General features: G+C 40.5%; 1 protein-coding gene across 2 annotated transcripts in view; it reads left to right on the top strand.

The window, feature by feature from the left end:
* The window catches only part of ADAMTS18 (ADAM metallopeptidase with thrombospondin type 1 motif 18), a 153256-nt gene that overhangs the window by 72371 nt on the left and 57872 nt on the right, over window positions 1-23013 (top strand). For both annotated transcript variants that reach the window (XM_077454708.1, XM_077454699.1), the window contains 9 exons: window positions 292-491; window positions 2733-2816; window positions 4909-5068; window positions 5276-5381; window positions 8285-8422; window positions 12795-12942; window positions 13441-13536; window positions 18209-18357; window positions 21206-21378. In XM_077454708.1, coding sequence (XP_077310834.1) covers window positions 292-491; window positions 2733-2816; window positions 4909-5068; window positions 5276-5381; window positions 8285-8422; window positions 12795-12942; window positions 13441-13536; window positions 18209-18357; window positions 21206-21378 — 1254 coding nt within the window. The remainder of the gene's footprint in view (window positions 1-291; window positions 492-2732; window positions 2817-4908; window positions 5069-5275; window positions 5382-8284; window positions 8423-12794; window positions 12943-13440; window positions 13537-18208; window positions 18358-21205; window positions 21379-23013) is intronic.

Here is a 23013-nt window from a genome sequence, read left to right on the forward strand (position 1 = left end):
CTGACTGATAATAAATGGCTTCAGCCAAATACGAACCATGAGTGAAATAAAAGTTGTTGTGTTATCATTCATATTCTCTGAAAAATGGCCAAGAAATCATAAATTCTGCCAGGGTATGTAAACATGAGCACAACTGTATAATGGGGCTTTTGTAAAAGATGCAGCTACAACTTGGACCCAACTGTACTGTCTATGAACCCTGCTTTCTTTTTTTTTTTTTTTCCTAAATAGTTGAATGTATTTCTACAAAGTAAATTGTACTTGAAGTAAATGTTGTATCTTTATTTCTAGATTCATCTGGCTTTACTTCAAAAGACACCCATATAAGATCCGATGAACATTCCCACCCACCAAGATTGAAGCGTTCTGCTGCAAAATTCCAGCAGTCTAACAGTTTGGTTGTTGAGACCCTTGTGGTGGCTGATAAGAAAATGGTGGAAAAACATGGCAAAGAAAGTGTCACCACATACATACTCACTGTGATGAACATGGTAAGGTACTATCTGTTTATTCTTTATTTTGTAGACTCATCGGTAAATTGGATTTTGCATGTTGGGCCACAATCTGGTATATCTTGAACTTATAAATATGAATTTGTTCTAACCGGTTAACCAAAACCTGTGCTGAGGTAATGCTATAGGCTAGTATGTTTAATTTCTAATTTTTGTTTTATGTCCCCTCATCCTGACTGAATCCTGTAGTAGGTATCTCAGCTTCATGTGACCTTCACATGCAGCTGCTTGTCAGCCTCTATGTGAAGGTTGCAGAGTGTCACAGGTTGTTCAGCCCAAACCAATAAGTTGCATGCATGGATGATGGACTGAGGCCTAGTCTTCTCATCCTCCTGGCCCCTACAAAGTTAACCCATTGTTCCCTGGGAGTACTCACACACCTGGTCCACACGTCACTTCCAGGACCAAGATGTCAGGCTGGCACCAGTAAGCATAGCTCTCACTCCACTTTCTGGGACTTGGCTGTGATAAAAACTTCACTCCATTATATTTTCAAACAGAAGCTTCATGATGCAGCCAAACCTTGCTGGAACAGTTCAACAAATTACACACAACAGTGAAAATACTGGCACTGGCATTGACATTTCCCAATGTCTTAAAATAAAGATGTTTAAGCATTGTATCTCTTGTGGCTTCAAGCAGATGTTATCCCATCTACTCTCCATCCTCTGGTTGCACACTCCTACAGATCTTCCAAAGGGAGGAAACAGCGGGAAACTGCCTAATCTTTTTTAATGTATTATATCAATACATTTTTATTAGATTATATCAAAAGTTACACAACCAATAAAAAAGTTGAAGAACCAGGGCATAATAAAAGATCATATAGGCGGGGAGGAGATAACATCTCTCATCGCATTGAATAACATTACTAATCCGGTGGCAATCTCAAGAGATGTACCAATTAAAGTTATACAGATAATAAACATAACAGGCTCTTTCACAGTATATAACAACAATAAAGTTTGTTTGGGCTGTGATACGCAAAACAGAAATAGTGCACATCTAATATAAGCAGAATAAGAGAAATTGTCATGATCAGGAGTCAGGCTCAGAGACCAGTAGCTATAGCAGTAGGGGGACTCCCACTGACCAGCAGGATAGGTGTACAAGCAGGTCATCCTGGCCGATGATACCGTCTCACCTGAGGTGCAACGTCTATATACTGTTCACCAGAGCTCCTGATGGTGAAGATGGGTTTTGCTGCATGTTATTGACAGGTCACGGGTCCTCAGGATTGCCCCGCCACGAGGTGAGCAAGCCGGGGTCCAGTAGCGGATACAGCAGGTAAGGATCAGACAGAAGTGTAGTCAGTAAACAAGCCAAGGGTCGGTAACAAGTGGTTGCAGGTTGGGATCAGACAGAAGCGTAGTTGAGGAGCAAGCCAAAGGTCAGTAAGAAGTATAGCAAAATATAGACTGCAGCAGGGAAGACCAGAGCAAGATATTGGCTGAGAGAGCACAATAATCTGGCAAGGAAGAAGTGCAGAGACATAGCTTAACTCAGGATGTTCATGGGAGTAGCAAATAGTTCAAGGTTCAGCAGAAGTCAAGGCACGAGGCAGGGTTGTCCCATGGACCAGACAGGGTGCTGTCCAGCATCTCAGGTAACTTAATGAGAAGAGTCATCGGAATACAACAGGATCCTTCCCCAGCCCCTCCCTGAAGGGGAGAGCTTAAACATCCTCAGCAGGCCTTCCTCTTCTGGCTGAAATGAGCCCTGAGCCCAAGCTCCACATACCTTATATAGGGATACTGAAAAAAACTCTCCACTAGAAGGGGTAGCCTTTAGGGGACCTTTACCTACTACTACCTGCCTACAAACGGCCATCACTGTGTGTTCTGCAGATATGCCATTTTTTAGGTGAAGTTATCCTGGGAGGAAGGAACTCAATACTTTTTTATACAGATTTAAAACTGAAATATTTTTGCATTATCATTTTTGACAAATCGCACACACCGATTTATTAAAGGAGTGCATTTTTTTTACTTAGCTACATTTAAATATTTTCACTTCAACTATTCAATCATGTACATAGAAAGTTCAATCTATTTATGTCCTCTGCAGATGATTGGCCATTCAAAGTAAATACCGGTTAACTTGGCTCAGAGAAAATAATTCCTTTAGTAAATTATTGTTTGCACACATAGGAGAAGGGACAGACCCTACTGTGGGTACAATGCAGTTGAACTATTGTAAATTCTTTATATCTCTCTGCAGGTTTCCAGTCTCTTTAAGGATGGAACGATTGGAAGTGACATAAACATTGTTGTTGTGAGTCTTTTGCTTTTGGAAGATGAACCAGTAAGTAACAACCATTCTACTTACACCTGTACCCAGTCCTGCTATGTAGCTGGAACAACACAAATTGACTGTGAGCCAAATACTCTTTCATTTGTATCTCCTTTATAGAAACTTTAAAGCCTTAACCATTTTTTGCTGGCCATAATGGTGCTAGGAGATTATTTTTGGGTGAATAATATCTCAATGTTACAGCAAACATTGGGTTTCGAATTCTCCCAAACCTAATCTCCCAGCACTGCTAGGAAAGTCAGCAGCAAAGGGGTGGGCTTTAAAGGTACTATAAAGGAGACACAAATTAAGATGGATTTAGCTCACCCAGGAAGTTTTTTTCTACTTTTATGAGGCTTGTTCATCACAACTGAATTTGGTATTGGTTTAGATTTAGGCCTTTCTCAACCTTTTCAACATGGAGGAACCCTTGAAATAACTTTCTGGTCTCAGGGAAACCCTGCTAAAAGTTAATATATCCTTAACTCATAATACATTAGTGTAATGGTCAGTGGGAAGAATGCTCCTTACATTTGTGATCATTGGGAAGAATTTACCCCTTACAGATAGCTAAAAAGATCAATAGTGTCAAAGGGAACTTATCTGAGAGTCAGAAATCTCTCATTGTTTAAAGAACCCCTAGCAACCTCTGCAGGAAGCAGTGGCGGCCCGTGCATTGTGGGTGCACGGGCGCCACCCCCCCTATTCCTGCCACTGCCTCCCCATCCATGCACCAGGCCCCATTGCTGGGTTATATACACTTTCTGTATTGCTAGGCTATATACACTACCTGTAATGCTGGGCTATATACACTATCTGTATTGCTGGGCTATATACACTATTTGTATTGCTGCGCTATATACCCTGATCTGTAAGGCTGATCTATATATTCTGTCCTGTGATGCTGAGCTGTATACTCTGTCATGTGATTCTGGGGCTGTATACTCTGTCCTGTGATGCTGAGCTTTATACTCCTGACACTATGGGTGGAAGCAAGTGGCATACAGGGGACAGAGTGGGTGGATTATATAAGGGATGGGGCTTATGAGAAGTGGGAGGGGTCAAAAAGGAAAGGCCTCCTCTGGCGCCTCCCATCCTAAAGCTTTACCTGCTGCCACTGGCAGGAAACCTAGATTAGATACCCCAGTTTAGACTATTGTACTGGAGCCTTTAGTCATACTTTATTCAATTATCCTACAGTCCAGGTAATACTGTATTGATTCTCTACTGAGAGTCATGCAGTTACAGCTTGACAGTTGCAGGTGAATTACAAGAGAATTCTGCTTTCACCAAAGTAAAGGCATTTATTTTACTTTGGAAAATGCAACAGGAGGGTCTTGGACACACAAAGTTGGGTGGGAACACCCAAAAATCCAAGTTGGATAGCAGCAGAGTCAGAATTATAGCTGGAAGGTCTCACCGTTGGAGTATCCAAGACATAATAATAGCCATTGTCAGATACAGCCCATCAGATTAAAACTGATAACTTAAATACTGTATAACTTTTAGATTGACTGTTTCTTTAACCCTAACCTCTCATGCACACAGGCAGAAAAAGCAAACTTTTAAGAGGCATTTTTCATTTTGTTACGCCTCTGCCAGTTCTGTGCAGAAATATCCAGTGTAAATGGGAGTAATTAAATACTCCTGTGCGCTGCAGCTTTAGGGTACCAATGCAAAAACAGAAGGCAAGTAGACCCTAAAACGTTTATATATCTTATATCAAGAGTATTTAAAAACAGTTTAAAAATGGTGACTTGTTTTAATCTTGGGTTAAATTGTTGGCTTCCAAACACGCTATTAGATTAATCACTCATCTCTAATTACCAGGATCTTAATATAAGCCCGGGTCCTCAACTTCCCGCAACACTATCAGAGAACTGCACACAATTGTCTAAAATGTCTTTGTATTATGTAACAGTATCTGTACCATTGACTGGAAACCCTCTAAACTCAAACTCAATAATGGACAGAGAATCCACATATTTTTGGCCATAATATAGGTGTCATGCATCCACAAACTTGGCCATATTCATAAATACATTATTTTTTGCTAATTTTGCTAATTACGTATACAAATATTATTCTAATTTTTCTTCCACAGTCTGGACTTAAGATCACTCATCATGCTGATCAATCCTTGAATAATTTCTGCCAGTGGCAGTCATCCTATGTGGGTAAGAATGGAAAAAGACACGATCATGCCATTCTTCTAACAGGATTGGACATTTGCTCATGGAAAAATGAACCTTGTGATACCCTAGGTAAATACCTTACAATATAAGTAAAAACACCATAAAACAATGCACTTGAAAAAGAATGCAGTCTTTTTAAAAAGCAGAGTATGATTTTAGAAGAAGGAGCAGTTGAAATCAGTAAACGCAGTTTGATATTACCATTGACAGATCCAAGAAATAACATAGATCCGGAGAATTTTGCATTGTTTACTGGAATTGTCATTTCATCTGTAGGTTTTGCACCAATAAATGGCATGTGCAGCAAATTCCGCAGTTGTACCATAAATGAAGACACTGGTCTGGGGTTGGCTTTTACTATTGCTCATGAATCGGGTCACAAGTAAGTAAATATAATCACTGAAAATAATAAAGTGTAATACTATTAATAGTTTAGGGTGGAGAGGAAAAAAGCTTGGGAAGATGCCATCTAGTAAAATCAGTAAGAAGGTTCCTGTATGTCGTAGGAACTTCAGTGACAAGATCCCAGTGGTGAGGTTCCCACCTCCATTCTCTAAACCTAATATTAACTTTGCCCTGTATACTGAATATATTTATTTATTTTATATTACATTGAACCAAGGTGATACCTTGGTGTGTTATAGTCATAGTTGGGTTGCAGATCTTTGCTACTCCATCACAAAGATACTCAAAAAGAATTCTCAAGTGATATTGAAGGCCTGTGGATGAATCAGCTTAATCCCATAGTGAATTTGACAAATTTAGTATTCTTTTTAGATGTACTATAAAAGTTGAAGGAAAGTGGCAATAGGGTCCGTTTTAGATAAGGCACCTCGTCCCAAAATATCAGATCAAAAAATGGGAAAGGAGGAAGGGATTATTACGGTGCCAAGAGAATTGCATACACAACAAATTTAAAAAAATATATATTTTTTTTTAATTTGTTGTGTATGCAATTCTCTTGGCACCATAATAATCCCTTCCTCCTTTCCCATTTTTTGATACTATAAAAGTTGTGACAAACAAGGCAAGCAGATGATAAAGGATTACTGATTTGTTTTGCCCTTAGGCTCCCTGCAGCTGATGTTTTCCCTATTACTTCCCATGCCTGGTTCTGCACTGTGTCTATGGAAGCAGCCATCTTGGCAGCACTTTGCCTCCTCATATGAGAGCTGCTCCCCTGATGGGTGGATCAATGATCAAGTAAAAGATGGAGAGTTGGGGAAAGCACAAATCCATAGAATGAAAGAAGCAGAATCAGGGAGATCCTTGCACTGTAAGTCCTTAAGTCTAGGTTCCCCTCCAACAAGAACAAAAGTGACCAACACTATAGTGACAGCAACAAATTTCACTCCAAACCTTGTAAGACAGTCAGAGGTATGAGTGCCTTAGATTATCTTACACTTCAAAATTAGGCTACAGAAAAGGAATTCGTAAGCAAAGTCACATGCCAGAAAGTGGGCTGAACTATTTTTGATGAGGAATTCAAGACTAAAGTTAATTTCAGGGTACTGTTGAAATAAAATTATAATTTCTAGATGTTTCCCTCAAAATAACAAATGTTCACCATTTAAAGTATCACTAAACCCACAATAGAGTCACACATATGGGTGTATATACAGAGGTAAATGATAGTTCATTTAAAATATATATTTGATTTGAAACAGGTAACTGATAATAATCTTTTATTTTTATTGTGTATTCCCAAGGCTGTTTTTTTTTATATATTTTTTTATTTTTTATTTTTTTTGAACATGCAACCAGCAGCAGAGGACTAGAAGTTCCTACTGCTTATGATTAGCAGACAAGCTGGGAAAGAGCTGGGTCATGTGACAGCTGTATATTGATTAGGAAAAGGTACTTACCGGTAAATGTTTTTTTTTTCTTAAAATAGTTACAGCGCCATCATCCACATACAGAAAGAGAAGGGATAATGTAAATTATACAGTGTGTGTTTAGTATCACTTTAAGTTCTCGTAAACATTCATATTTTAGAAGATGTTAAGTTGGCCTGAGAGACCAATGGATGGTGAAGCTTCTGCTTCGCTAGATGAGACTTCAGCATCCACCATTTCTCCTAAATATATCTTCTTATGAGAAAGGGAAATTATCTGGTGGTGAAAAGTATCCCTTCTCCTTGTTTTATTATTGCAAATAGAAAGAATAATTAATAATTAGCTAATGTTTTCCAACAATAATAGCAATATGATCTCTTAAACAAAGTTCCAATAATAAAACCCAAATTTTTCAGTCTTAGGTAAGGAGCGAATAAGGCCGCGTACACACGGGCGGACTGTTCGCCCAACTTTGTCCGCTGAACAGTGTTTCAGCGGACAGTCCGCTCGTGTGTGGGCTTCAGCGGACAGTTTCAGCGGACAGTCTGACGAACAAAGTTTTTCGGAATTTCCGTAAGACAGTCCGCTGAAACTTGGTTTCAGCGGACAGTCCGCTCGTGTGTATGCTTGCTCGACAAACTAAGTTTTCGCGCATGCTCAGAAAGGATTTACACGGCGAAGGTTGCATTGCAGTGTATTGGACGTCGAATTTCTCGTCCCGTCGTACGTGCCGTTCACGTCATCGCGCACGCTTTCAGCGGACTGTTCGTTCATCGTGTGTGGTCAAGTCCGTTCATGCAAATTTTGAGCGGACTGTTTGTCGGATTGTTTGACGAACAAAGTTGGGCGAACAGTCCGCCCGTGTGTACGCGGCCTAAGAATAATTAATAATTAGCTAATGTTTTCCAACAATAATAGCAATATGAGCTCTTAAACAAAGTTCCAATAATAAAACAATATATAAGAGATGAACCATAAAGGAAAGCATCAAACTTTCCAATATCATTGCCTCCAACATCCCAAAACTTGTAAATAGAAAGATCCCCTAACAAGGAGATCACAGTACCCCCCAGTACAGCGGGACTTTTAAGGCAGACCAAAATATTTAATATATACCTTTATATTTTGGTCTGCCTTAAAAGTCCCATTGTACCGGGGGGTACTGTGATCTCCTTGTTAGGGGATCTTTCTATTTACACATGTTGTGATGTTGGCGGCAATGATATTGGAAAGTTTAATGCTTTCCTTTATGGTTCATCTCTTATATATTGTTGTATTATTGGAACTTTGTTTAAGAGCTCATATTGCTATTATTGTTGGAAAACATTAGCTAATTATTAATTATTCTTATTCGCTCCTTACCTAAGACTGAAAAATTTGGGTCAAGCTAATCATTTGGCTTTGATTTCTCTTATTGTATCATACAATTGAATGTATACTCTCGTGACAGCTTTGGAATGGTCCACGATGGAGAAGGGAATCCTTGCAGGAAGACTGAAGGGAACATCATGTCTCCCACCTTATCTGGAAACAATGGGGTGTTTTCCTGGTCAGCCTGTAGTAGACAATATCTGAAAGAATTTCTCAGGTGAGAGCCAAGGTGGACATCTGCCATCAGAAATGTCCCGTAGACAGTACAATTCTGGAATGTAATTATTCTGCTGCTTTCCCTTCCTGCATGATAATAATACTTCCAAGAATCCTTTCAGGACTTTTACTGGCAGGTTTATTGGTTTTTATAAGTGTCGCTTCTGTCTAACAAGCTCCCAAGCCAGCGTTACGTTACCTTTCGTGGTAGAGAGAACCAGATGTTCCTCTTGTTTTATAAAGCTGTAGCATTTCCAAAACTGACCTTTTTGTTTCAGTCTCCAGGTGTTGGTGTTAACCAACACCTTTGTCTCTGCTCCTGCTTCCTGTTAGTGACTTGGTTATACATTTCTGAGCGTGTTGAAACACTGCACACGACTGGACCGTGTGCGTTTGTAACAGACTGCAGTCATGAACCTGAAACATTCTCCCTGACCCCAACTGCCCTATGTGTTCTTTTATTGTCATGTTCCAAGTAGCTTATTGCATTTCTTGCTGCATTTACAAGGCCAAGCCACCATAAAACGTATATTTTAATTTTGGGTAGATCCAAGAGATTTGATCACACTTCTTATATCTTTCAAGACCTCTGCACCTGATAAAAAAAAATTCTGTACCGTATAGAAATAAAATAAAAATAGATTTTAACCGTAAATGTTCTCACAGGTTTTTTTTTTTGTGAAAATTAGCCCCACTGACAATCTATCCGTGCATTTCATTTACCTGGTCAGAAATTCATCATTCATTAAAACATTGTAAATGTCTAAAAACATAAAATAAATATTACTTAAAGTGGTTGTAAAGCTTAGCCCCTTAGCGCCGACTGTACGCACATATGCAGCCTTGGCCTGAAGGGGTTATACCGGGGTGATATGCAGCTGCAGGCATCATCCCCGTACCGTTTTTTAGAGCGGGGGCGGTCGGCCCTTCGGGCATAACAACCGATGTGGCTAAAAGCCGCTCGTCTGTTATCCAGAAGGAGCGGGAGGATGGATGTGCTAAAAGCCACACTTCTCAGGCCTCCCCTCCCACCGGGAGACCCGAGCCACGATCCGGCACTTCCGCCGGCTAGAGTGAGACTGGAAGGAAGCCAGAAATGGCTTTGTTCCAGTCTCCTATGTGTAAACATGGAAGCCATGTCACAACCTCACTTCCGGTTTACTCCGCTGCTGATGGCGGCTATTTAAAAAAAAAATGACAGTATTTAGAATCGCCGTTCTTGGCGATCTGAATACTTTGAAGTTCAAAGGAGGGATTTGGGGTCCTGATCCCTCCATAAAGAGTACCTATCACCACCTATTACTGTCACAAGGTATGTTTACATATTTCATATTACATGTTTTCCTTGTGACACTAATAAAACATTTTTTTTAAAGAGACCATGTAAAATAAATAAATAAATAATAATTTAAAAAAATCCCCGCAGCAAAGAAAACGCACACGTAAGTCGCACCCACATATGTAAACGGTGTTCAAATCACACTGTATCGCCGTGATTGTCAGAGCAAGAGCAATAATTCTAACACTAGACCTCCTCTGGAATTCTAACCTATTAACTGTTAATTTCATGAGTGTGCGCAATTTCAAAGCATGACATGTTAGGTATCAATTTACTCAGCTTAACATCATCTTTCACATTATATAAAAAAATTCGGCAAACTTTACTGTTTCGTTTTTTTTTAATTCGTGAAAAAGTACAGGCATACCCTACTTTTAAGTACACATTGGGGTTTATTTACTAAAGGTGGAAAGTGCAAAATCAGGCTTCCTTCTGCATAGAAACCAATTAGCTTCTAACCCCAGCTTGTTCAATTAAGCTTTGGTAATAAAACCTGGAAGACCATTAGTTCCTATGCAGAAGTGGACCTGATTTTGCACTTTCCAGCTTTAGTAAATAAACCCCATTGCGTACTTAAAAGTGGGGTTAGCCTGTATTTTTTCCCAATAATTGCGATTGAAAGACTACTGCGCAAATACAGTGTGACATAAAAAATTGCTACGATTGTCATCTTATTCTCTAGATTCTCTGCTAAATATATATATATATATATATATATATATATATATATATATATATATATATTGTTTGTTTGGGGGTTCTAAGTAGTTACCTAGCAAAAAAATATTGATTTTAACTTGTAAGCAACAAATGTCAGAAGTAGGCTTAGGCATGAAAGCATATTTTACCTCAATGCATTCTCTGCATTAAGGTAAAAAATGTCCAAGTGCTAGTTTAGCCCCTTGACCCCCCCACCCCCCCCCCCCCCCCCAGATACTTACCCAAATCCACACTTAAAGCAGAGGTTCACACAAAAATTGAACCTCTGCTTTTTGGAACCCTCCCCCCTTCGGTGTCACATTTGGCACCCTTCAGGAGGGAGAGGGGTGCAGATACCTGTCTAAGACAGGTATTTGCACCCGCTTCCGGGCATAGACTCCCACGGGAGTCTATGCCTCTTCCTGTCCCGCTGTGCTGTCTGCTGGGACACACATGGGTCCCAGAGACAGCACGGACCTTTCTGATTGCGCAGTAGGGAACCAGGAAGTTAAAGGGATTGTAAAGTAATTTTTTTGTCTTAAAATAACAAACATGTTATACTTACCTTCACTGTGCAGCTCGTTTTGCAGAGTGGCCCCGAACCTGCTCTTCTGGGGTCCCTCGTGGCTGTCTCTGCTTCTTCCCTCAGGTGCTTCTCACGTTCATGCGAGCTCCCTCGCATGGTGAGAAGCATCTGCGGGCGCGCTCCCGTGATACAGCCGGTGGCGATAGCCGCTCGCTGTATCACACGGCCCCGCCCTCGGCGTGCCGCATCATTGGATGTGATTGACAGCAGCGCGAGCCAATGGCTGCGCTGCCTTCAATCCATCCACTCCAGCCAATCAGCGGCCAGGCTGAGTGGTGAAGAGGAAGTCGGGTGCGAGCGCGGGACTTTTGAGGGGTCAGGTAAGTATAACGGGGGGCTGGGGGCACCGGCACTGTGAGATGTTTTTTCACCTTAATGCATAGAATGCATTAAGGTGAAAAAACATTTACCTTTACAACCCCTTTAAGCCGCAAAGCTTCATTTCCTGATTCCCATAACGAAGATGGCGGCAGCAACACCTGAGAGCCGAGGGACGGTTCGGCCTCGGGTGCCGACATCGCTGGACCCTTGGACAGGTGAGTGTCCTTATTTTAAAAGTCAGCAGCTGCAGTATTTGTAGCTGCAGACTTTTTTAAAAAAAAAATTTTTGCGGGACTCCCTCTTTAATCCAGTGTGGTGCCCTTCTGTAGCAGCTCTCTCCTCTCTACTGCTCACAGGCTTTGCTAGCAATCAAATCCTGAGCTGCTGGGGGGCCCAGCTTGGGAGCGTGCCTGCACGAGTGCCCCGGTAGCTTGCTATAGGGACACTTGGGGAAGAGGAGGGGCCACTTTTCCAATTTCATTTTCATTTTCCAATTCCACAGATCAAGTAAATATCACTTCAATCAATCACTTTAAATAATGAATACTTTTTTTTTTTTTTTTTTTTTAAGTTATGCTGAACCCTGCAGTTTATATTGCATGGTATGTGAGAGTTTGTGTGTGTGTGTGTTTATATATGTGCGTGTGTTTATATATGTGTGTGTGTGTGTTTAAATATGTGTGTTTGTGTGTGTGTTTATATATGTGTGTGTGTTTATATATATATGGGGCACGCATCGCATGTGGTGAAGCACCCCCGGTTTATGGTGGAATGAAGGTTGACAGCACTTTGATCACCTTGCAACGCTGAGTAGATCACTGTAAACACCCTATCTGCACAATAAGAACTTTCTAGTGATCTCTTGTACATTGTTGCTTCTGTTAAGGACTCTTCATTAAGCGCTGTTGTAATACGATTATTCTCAGATATATATTGATGAATTGCTAGTATTATCTTTTTTTATATATATATATATATGTGTGTGTGTGTGTGTGTGTGTTTATATATGTGTGTGTGTGTGTGTATATGTATGTATGTATTTTGTATTATGTATGTATTTTGTATTTAGAGTGAAAATGTTATTTATTTTTATTGGGTAAAGTAAAATATTACTTATGTATATTTACTTTGTTTATCCAAAGGAGGTGAGCTCCAATCAGATCAGCAATTTACTACAGACTCAAAAATGTTTAGCCCAGCATGAATATTCAGTGTCATGATTGCATCCTGAATTAAATATTTGTAAAAGAAAGATTTTATACAATTATCAAATAGCTCTAAATTATTTGTTTATTTAAATTGACCAACATTGATTGTATTATTGCTCTCAATTACATCCCTCCTGTATAAAGTGTAATGATAAAGCATGCCTTTGCTGTATGTAAGCCAGTTGTCTATGAGAATGATTCACACTGAGTTCTATCACAGCACAGCTCAATCCGCCTGTCTCATTGATGAGCCAAAACAATTAGGCCACTTTCAGTATCCCGAAAAGTTGCCTGGACAGATCTATGATGCAGACACTCAGTGTAAATGGCAGTTTGGACCAAAGGCAAAGCAATGCAGCTTCGTGAAGGTATGTCCTGTGTTCTGAGGACTGTAATAGGCAAGAGACTATGAAAAAAACTAGATTAATATAAAGGCTAATTCCAGAGAAAACATTTTATTTTGTACCGAATAGAGCAGAACAAAGTTAGAAACTTTATCAGATTGGTATTTCTGTCTGGATCCATACTGGGGAACTTTTCATAAACTCAAGACTAGATTGGAAATGAAGAAAGATCTCCCCAGTGGTGTCACAGACAGGAATAAAAACATATTTCATATTGTAAAAAAACAAAACAACATATTACAAGGCGTTTCTTTTAAAAAGTGATACTTTCTAATTGTTACAGTGAAAAAGACACCCGCATGTGACCGCTCTGTGCCAGTCACCGGGGTTGTCAGATAGAGGTGGTGGTGGGGGGGGGGGGGTTTGAAGGAAAGGTGGTCATGTGTTGCTGGGGAGAAGTCTATTTCTGTCTGTTTAATGTGACCATTTTGTGGGATTTACTTTGCTCTGTGTTCTTTGCAGGACATATGTAAGTCACTCTGGTGTCAAAAATCCGGCCACAGATGTGAGACGAAATTCATGCCAGCAGCAGAGGGTACTGTCTGTGGTTTGAATATGGTGAGATTATATAGATATGTGTTTCATATATTTATTTATTTCATATAAATCATATCTACAGGTATATAGATATATACTGTACATATATATGTGTGTGTGTGTGTGTGTGTTTATATATATATATATATATATATATATATATATAGGCAGGCATAACCCACTTTTAAGTACACAATGGAATTTATTTACTAAAGCTGGAAAGTGCAAAATCAGGCTCACTTCTGCATAGAAACCAATGAGCTTCCAGGTTTCATTACCAAAACTTAATTGAACAAGCCGAGGTTAGAAGCTCATTGGTTTCTATGCAGAAGTGATCCTGATTTTGCACTTTCCAGCTTTAGTAAATAAACCCCATTGTGTACTTAAAAGTGAGGTATGCCTGTATACACTCACACACACACACAGTGAAACCTTAGTTTGAGAGTAACTTGATTTGAGAGCATTTTGCAAGATAAGCAAAATTATTTTTTTACATTTTTACTTTATAAACAAGCAATGTCTTGATATACAAGTAGTCACGTCATAAAAGAGAAGAGAGGCGCCTCTAAGTGTGGCAATATGGTTACATTTAATGAAGGTACAACATTTAGCAACTCACATGGTTGATGGTTAAAAGAGGCACACCTAAGTATGCAGACAACCCTCTAGTGTACAGATAAACAAACAATTGCAGCGCTAATTAAAACAACAAAAATTAACAGTCGTACTTAAATGGTAAAATATCACAGCATGGAAAAATGTGTCCAAAAATAGTCCATATAAATATTATGTGCAAACGTCCTTCACATGAAAGGAATTGAAGAAATTACCGCTCACTTATAGCATTATAGGTGCCTATGTAGATGTTCAGAGGGAGCACACTGCTGATAATGTGTGTTGGCGTTCCTTTCACAGAATACAGCAATGATCCAAAATCAAATCTCATAGCGTAGTAAATCATGAAAATGAATTGAAAAAGCTAGGGAAGAAACACCCCTGAGGATGAGCATTGGCTGGAAACGAGTTAGGTGGTGCCATTCATGTGACGTCACGCCACCACGAAAGGTGCGAGTGACCCATATTACATTTGTAATATTGTTTTTACCCAAAAAGACTTGAGACTGGGGCGGATGTTCACCTTCCAGCCGGACAACAACCCTAAACATACAGCTAGAGCTACAATGGAATGGTTTAGATCAAAGCATATTCATGTGTTAGAATGGCCCAGTCAAAGTCCAGACATAAATGCTTTGAGAATCTGTGGCAAGACTTGAAAATTGCTGTTCAGACACTCTCTATCCAATCTGACAGAGCTTCTAATTTGCAAAGAAGAATGGAATGCCACTCTCTAGATGTGCAAAGCTGGTAGAGACATCCCCAAAAAGACTTCCAGCTGTAATTGCAGTGAAAGGTGGTTCTACAAACTATTGACTCGGAGGGGGGCTGAATACAAATGTACGCCACACATTTCACATATTTATTTGTAAAAAAAAATATAATTTGAAAACCATTTATCATTTTCCTTCCACTTCATAGTTATGTGCCACTTTGTGTTGGTCTATCACATAAAATCCCAATAAAATACATTTACGTTTTTGGTTGTAACATGAAAAAATGTGGTAAATTTCAAGGAGTATGAATACTTTTTCAAGGCACTTTATATGTGAAACAAGAAAGTCCAAAGGAAACAAATCATCCACGATTCACTTGCTCCACCAGTGTCCCCGTAATCACAATTCTTAGAGCTTCCACCACCAGGTGACTCAAAGTATTAAAGCCTCTTATCGGATCCTGTAGACCATCATATAGTATGGTCAAATATGCGTGTTACATCTCCTTTTGATGGGTAACTCCAAAGCACCAAACATGATCCAGTCAGGACTGGTTCATCAGCAGGATGAAAAATAAAAAGCATATATGCCCATAGTGTAACCCATAAAAAAACATTTATTCAAAAAATAACAAGTAAAACTTGCAAAGGCAATCACACTAAGCAAATCATTGGGCTTAAAAAATTTGGTTATAGCAATAAAATCAAATACAAATGCTCTCCCAAAAAGCAGAATGTGGCTGCACCAAACTCTCCCGCTGGTGGGAGAGCAAATGTATGTTTTTTAAACCTATTACCCAAGGAATTGCTTAGTGTGATTCCCTTTGCAAGTTTTACTTGTTATTTTTTGAATAAAGGTTTTTTTATGGGTTACATCAGGGGTGCCCACCGCAGGCCCTGTGGCCCGTGGCGCCCTTCGATGTGGCCCGCCATGTCTTGCTCTGAAATGGTGGGTCAGCAAGCCCAGATCACAGATTCCTGACCCGCCATCTCCGAGCATTAGTGCGGAGAACGGAGCCACCGCTAGAGGAAACAGAGCCGATGATTCCCGTATAGCACCGGCTCCTTCACAGGCGGAGTGATACCAAATGTACTCAGCCCGTGACAAGAACCATTGGCTCTGTTCTATATTGCATCTGCATGCTTCTGTCACAATTATGCTCGAGGATGGCCGGTCGGAACACAGGAACCCACGATCTGAGACAGCAGCCACCAGTATCAGTACCAGCCAGCAGTATCAGTAACAGTACTAGTCAGCAGTACCGATACCAACCAACAATACCAGTACCAACCAACAGTAGCACTACCAACCAGCAGTACCTGTACCAGCCAGCAGTACCAGTAACAACAGTACCAACCAGCAGTACCAGTATCAGCCAGTAGTACCAGTCATCAGTACCAGCACCCGCCAGAAGTATCCCCCAGCAGTACCAGTACCTACCATCCATACCAGTAATCAGTACCAGCCAGCAGTATAAACCAGCAGTACCAGTACCAGCCAGCAGTACCAGTACCCATCAGCAGTACCAGTCATCAGTACCAGCCAGCAGTACCAGTATCCACCAGCAGTACTAGCCAGCATTACCAGTACCATCCAGCAGTACCAGCACCTGTCAGCAGTACCCACCGGCAGTACCAGCTAGCAGTACCAGCCAGCTGCAGGAATCCTGAGGAAGAGGTGAAGATTGAGGTCAGTTGAGGAGCAGGTAAACCACTGTGCATCAGTGTGAAAGCATCCTTAGGCCCCTTTCACATGATCGGTCCGATCGGGTCTGCTTGTCTGTTTTTCAGGTGTACTCAAACGGAATCTCCATTCAACTCTATAGAGCGGTAGATGTGCTCTACATATGCAGAATGGACACAGACCTGCCATCCCCCCTTTACGCTCATTGTGGCCTGCGACCGGTTACCAAGTTGATAAAGTGGCCCTCGCTCCTCAAAGGGTTGGGCACCCCTGGGTTACACTATGGGGGTATATGCTTTTTAATTTTTATCCTGCTGATTAACTGGCCCTGACTGGATCACGTTTGGCGCTTTGGAGTTTCCCTTCATAAGGAGATGTAACACACACGTTTGACCATACTACTGTATATGATGGTCTAAGAGGCTTTAATACTTGGTGTCACCTGGTGGTGGAAGCTCTATGAGTTGTGATTGCAGAAACACTGGTGGAGCAAGTGAATCATGGAAGATTTGTTTCGTTTCACATATATTTATATATTTTCATTTTTTAGCCCTTCTAAATGGACACTTATTTACATATTTGATACGATTTCTTTATACATGTTTTTTCACCTAAGCTTGATCATTTGCTTTGTGCACTGGTGCGCAGTCATGATGAAACAGGAAGGGGCCATCTCCAAACTGTTCCCACAAAGTTGGGAGCATGAAGTTATCCAAAATGTCTCGGTATGCTGATGCCTTAAGAGTTCCCTTCAAGGAAACTAAGGGGCCAAGCCCAACCCCTGAAGAGCAACCCCACACCATAATCCCTCCTTCACAAAGCAAGTTCCATAAAGACATGGAAAAGCAGGTTTGGGTTGGAGGAACTTGACTGGCCTGCACAGAGTTCTGACCTCAACACGACAGAACAGCAGATACTGCGAGCCAGGCCCTCCTAAACCTTGTAGACAGCCTTCCCAGAAGAGTTGAAGCTGTTATAGCTACAAAGGGTGGGCCAACGCAATATTGAAATCTACGGACTAAGACTGGGATGCCATTAAATTTCATGTGTGTATAAAGGCAGGCGTCCCAATGCTTTTGGTAATATAGTGTATATTCATGACTATAGTAACAATGAAGAAGAGTAATGAAAAGAGTGGGACTGTTCTGTCATTTTTTCTTGTTATCCAGTTAGAAAATTAATTGCAGATATGTTTCTCTGTAGAGGTCTCCTTTAAGAGATATAGCCAGTTTTTAACTCTAATCAGTAGTCCATCAAGCCTAAGACTGACTATAGAAAAATAAATACCTTACAATGAAAACAAGCATTATTGTATTGCATTGGTCGAATCCATCAAGATATTCTTGACTTAGTGAAAGCTTCATTCATTTTTTTGCAAGAAAGAAAACAAGAAAAAAAATGGCTATTGCTGCCTGTTTGCTCATATTTTCCAACAAGCTGGCAAATCTTTGTAAAAACAACAGCCTCCAATAGTCAATAGCATTTTTTTCTCTAGCCTATAGAATTGCTATTGGATCAAATCCTCCCTCTGATTGCATCAGCAGTGCACAGATTGGGCACATTGCTTGCACTAATTGGGGTTTGTGCAGCCACCTTACAAATACCTACACAAACTGCTGGTATAATTCTGATAAAAAAAGAGCATACTAAACTTAGAACCTGTCCTTGTGTTTAAATAGTGGTGTCGAAGAGGGCAGTGCGTCAGGTTTGGAGACCATGGACCAAGATCAGTTGTTGGAGGGTGGTCTGATTGGACGGACTGGTCAGAATGTTCCAGAACCTGTGGAGGTGGAGTGATGTATCAAGAGAGGTTCTGCAACAACCCGGTGTAAGGCCCAAATTTGTTCTTTCATTGTGGAAAGTTAATATTATTTTTGTGTTAATAAAAAAGGCCAGTACATAAAAAAAACTGCTTATCTGGTAGATACCCCTATTTGTTAGCCTCAGCTGTGCACAGGCATTTATGTACAGTATATTCTGTATATATAATGGATTAAGACTGTGACATAACAAAATGTGGAAAAAGCGAAGCGATGTGAATACTTTCCGGATGCACTGTATGCAATATATATATATATATATATATATATATATATATATATATATAAAATATACTGATTGAGGCTCAGGGCTCTTACTCATGGTGTGGAAACTTGCTGCTGGGTGAAGAGGCTGATTGCTGACAGAACACTAAAAAGGTACATTAGCTGTCTGTTTGCTATGGTACACCCTGTTAGTCAGAAACACACCTGAATTTAGGTCGTGGCTTGGGCAACCAAATGTTTTGTTTATTTTATGCTATGGATTTGTTATACAAAGCCTTTCTGCACTAACACACTTTTTTGCTGAATAGAAGTGCAGGACAAACCTGCTTGGACTGTTCCTGAGTGTCCCTGTTTCAAGCATGGCTTACCACTGCCAATACCAATTAAGCCATTCCTCCTTACAAAGTATAAAGGCGTTTTAATAGTTTATCAGGACAGAAAATGGTTTAGCTCTTGCCTTGGGGAGATGCATTTGTTATACATCGTTCTTGTTCCCAGGACACTGCAGGCAACCTCTGGCAAATATTCTTTAGCCTAAGTTGGCTGATAACATGGATAATGCTCTGACATCTCAGTCGGTGTACATCACTTTCCATCACCGTCACCATAGACAGGAGATTGTCACCCTAAAATGGTCCGATCATGTAATTGTCATCTCAGGTTTTGAGGCTCTCTAAACTTCATAGTACCGTAAATAAAAATACAATGTCAAACTGATGGATCTAATGAGTTCTTACCTACAAGAGAAAGTAACATCAATGAAAAGTCAGTGTGTTTTTTTTTTTTATCCAATGAATGTACATTTATGCCGGATGCTTAGTCCTATATCAGAAGTGATGTGACCCCCCCCCCCCCCCCCCAAAATACATTATAATGTGAAAGGATCAGCAACTTTTATTGCATGATTATCAGCTAGTAGTAAAGAAGGAGTGGGCTGGCATGCAGAGGCAGTGGTGCTGGTCAAAGACTCAATAGGTGGCAAAACAGGACATGGGCCTAAATACAGCTATGACTTCAACTTTATTATGATATTACTATATCATTGACCTAACTTTTGATTTTGAGGGTCATCTGATGTCTTAGCACAAAGAGGCCCTCTGTTTCCTTCATTGCCCTCTGTGATGTGCTGTATACTTACTGTAGTAGCTAATGCCATGTTACATGTAAAAAGACACACATTCATTGAGTCTAATCAAGGGTAAAATATACAAAAACATACAAAAAAATAAGCGTTTGCATTTTTAGAACCCAAAACTGATCTGGAAGAAGGCAAAATAACCCTTTAAGAGTCTATTCACACAGGGGCAACACGACTTCCATCGCGACTTTGGGAGGCAACTTGGACACGACTTGAGTATGAATCACAACACGACTTGAGGCAACTTACAAGGCAACTTGAAGTTGCTTCCAGGACAGGGGACTTTGCCAGTGGCCAATCACATAATAATCAGCTCTGTGGCATGGAGGGGTTTGCCTAGAAAACTACTTTTACTTCCTGGAAAGTTGCTTAAGTTAAGACAGGGGATCCAACTTGGAGGCGACTTCCATTGAAATCAATGGGTACAAGTAACCTAAAAGTCGGATTGAAGTAGTACAGGAACCTTTTCTGAGGTCAGAGCGACTTCAGTAGTGTGCATTAAGACGGCTCTCATTCTCTTACATTGATTTTATCATGTTACATGACTTGAGGCGACTAGGGGCAACTTCAAGTCGGATCCAAAGTTGCCCCTGTGTAAATGGACTCTTAAAGCATGGTGCAATTTACTATAAAAGGGAAAATTTGAAAATTCATTCTTGATCCCCAAAGGCAATCAGATACTTCCTCAATCAACAACCTACAGTATTGTTTGTTATACATATTATTAAACAAATTTAGTTTGCTTATTTAGAAACACATTTTTTTTAAGAAATCTACAGAGTTGACTACAGTTTTCTCCTGTGGAAGGCACCACATTTTTACAGCCCTTTCTGTAGGTGGAGGTTAAACTTTTTTTCTCCTGGACAAATAGAAGTGCTTCAAAGATGGAAGGAACAATCCCAAAATAGTCTGTAGGTAGACAAACTAGCACAAATGACTTGTGTTTTAACAATACTGTTATGCCCTGTACACACGATCAGAAATTCGGCCAGCAAAAGACCAATGAGAGCTTTTGGTCGGAAAATGCAACCGTGTGTATGCTCCATCAGACTTTTGCTGGCCGATTTCCAGCCAGCAAAAGATTGAGAGCATGTTCTCAATTTTTTGGTTGGAAAGTTCTGTAGCAATTTCTGACGTGCAAAATTCCTACACATGCTTGGAAACAATTCGACGCATGCTCAGAAGCATTGAACTTAATTTTCTCTGCTCATCGTAGTATTGTACATCACCGCGTTCTTGATGGTTGAAAGTTCAGCGAACTTTTGTGTGAGCCGAATTTCCATCGGAAAAACCATCCAAGATTTTGCTGCCGGAAAATCCGCTCGTGTGTACTCGGCATTAGCTTTACTTAGTTCAAGTCATTTTGTAAATTTTTTAATTTAAGCCATTTTGCATGATGAAAACTTGAATTTTTGGTTTACTGGCCCTTTAATAAAACATGTCAAACATTGCCAAGGTGTTAATACCCATTTTCTGTTGTTCTTGTTGTTTAGACCTCAGTATGGAGGAAAATATTGCCAGGGATCCAACCGTATTTATCAGATTTGCAATGCCCAGACTTGTCCTTCCAACACTCCGGACTTCCGTGCCCAGCAATGCGCAGAGTACAACAGCAAGCCATTCAGAGGATGGTATTACAAGTGGAAACCCTACACTACAGTGGAAGGTGAGAGGGATATGGGATACAATGTCCTGAAACCACTGCCAATCAATCTAGGCAATATCCAGAGATAGAATATAACTCACTTTCATTATTTCAGGTGCTGTTCTGCCTTTGTCCAAAATTATGACAAAGTTGATGTGAGTGAGATTATCAACTTTTCCAAATAGTATTCTTCATGATATGGCTTGTTGGATAATGCCATTATATGCTACCCAGCTAGCCATTGTGTTCAGATGGATATGCTGGCATTATTACCAGAAGCCATGTTGTCTAAATGCAGCTGTTTCCAGTTTATTCTGGAATGCTTGTACAACGGCATTCTAGGTTGTCAACTTCACTTAAATCATTATGCATTTGAAAAACAAATCTTCTTGCAAATGAACAGGCTGTCAGTCGACAGATGTTTGTGCACATCAAACCTACTATCATACTCTGCTAACTCCAATATTAAAGTCTACTGTAAAGATTACACCTTTTCTTTATCATCTATTGAGGTATGCAGGGAGACTTTAACTTTTTTTTTTTACTGCAGACTACAAGACGAAACAAACAAAAAAAAATGTAGGCCAATCCAGGGTAACCCATCCCACTATTAGCTTGCTTCCATTTGTTGTTAGTGGATGTCTTCTCTACAGCTTTCCTGTGTTAGTAAAAATTTTTTGCTAGTACCCTTTTTTCTGCTTTGATTTATTTTCTTCAATCAAGATTCTTCTCTACATGCTGCTGGAGCTTATTCTCTTCATTTGCAGCTTCACGGTGTGGTCATTTTCAACCTGGATTTTGGAGTGATAAGTCTGGACCCCAGTGGGCTGGATGTGCCGGGACAGCCTGAAAGTGAGTTCTCTCACTGTGTTCTTCCTAGAGTACTATCCAGACTCCATTCTTTTCAGGTACAAAGCCACTGGCATTACCTCAGCACTTGCCCTTTATGAGGACTCACATAGCGAGTAGGCTGGTCAGGTCAAGCATTGGGAGCTACTTCACTTAATTAGGTTGCTCATCGCGCTCTTTCCCGTTTGGAGTGTTGAGGAAGCATCTTCCACCTTCTGCTTTTGTATAATAGGAGCTACTGTACATAGAGCTTTGATCTTTGACCTGTTCCTACTGCCCACCTACAGTGACTTAGGTCACCTCTGGCCATCTAAACCTCAGCTTTGCAAGTACTTGAGGTCTTGCCTCTTATCACGAGCCTGTACAATGCCTATTCACCACACAGCTGCTACATGTCTTCTTTTAAATGGGGGGGGGGGGGGTGACAGTCCTGCTGAAATGGGTGACAGCAGCTCACAGCCTACTAGTGGTCCTGGGACTCATTGCAATGTACCTTCTTATGGAGCTAACTCCTGCAGCGTTGAATCTTGTTTTGCTCTGATTTAACCACTTGCCGACAGGCCCGTAGTCATTTTGCTGCTGACCAAAGCTCCCCAGGCATTGTGACATACCCGTACATTATGGTGAACTTCCTGATTTACAGGTGCGTGCGCCCCCTGCTTCTCATGTGTGGTTAGACACAGCGTGAGTTCATCATAATACTCACAGCCAATGATTTTGGCTGTGAACCTGCTGATGACTGTGGCCAATCAGGAAGTGAAGCCAGCCAGTCTGTGAGTAAATTCAGCACACATTTACCTGTTGGGC

This window comes from Lithobates pipiens, unplaced genomic scaffold (assembly GCF_037356315.1).
Source record: "Lithobates pipiens isolate NorthernLeopardFrog02 unplaced genomic scaffold, aLitPip1_a1.2 Scaffold_10, whole genome shotgun sequence".
NCBI classification, from domain to species: domain Eukaryota; kingdom Metazoa; phylum Chordata; class Amphibia; order Anura; family Ranidae; genus Lithobates; species Lithobates pipiens.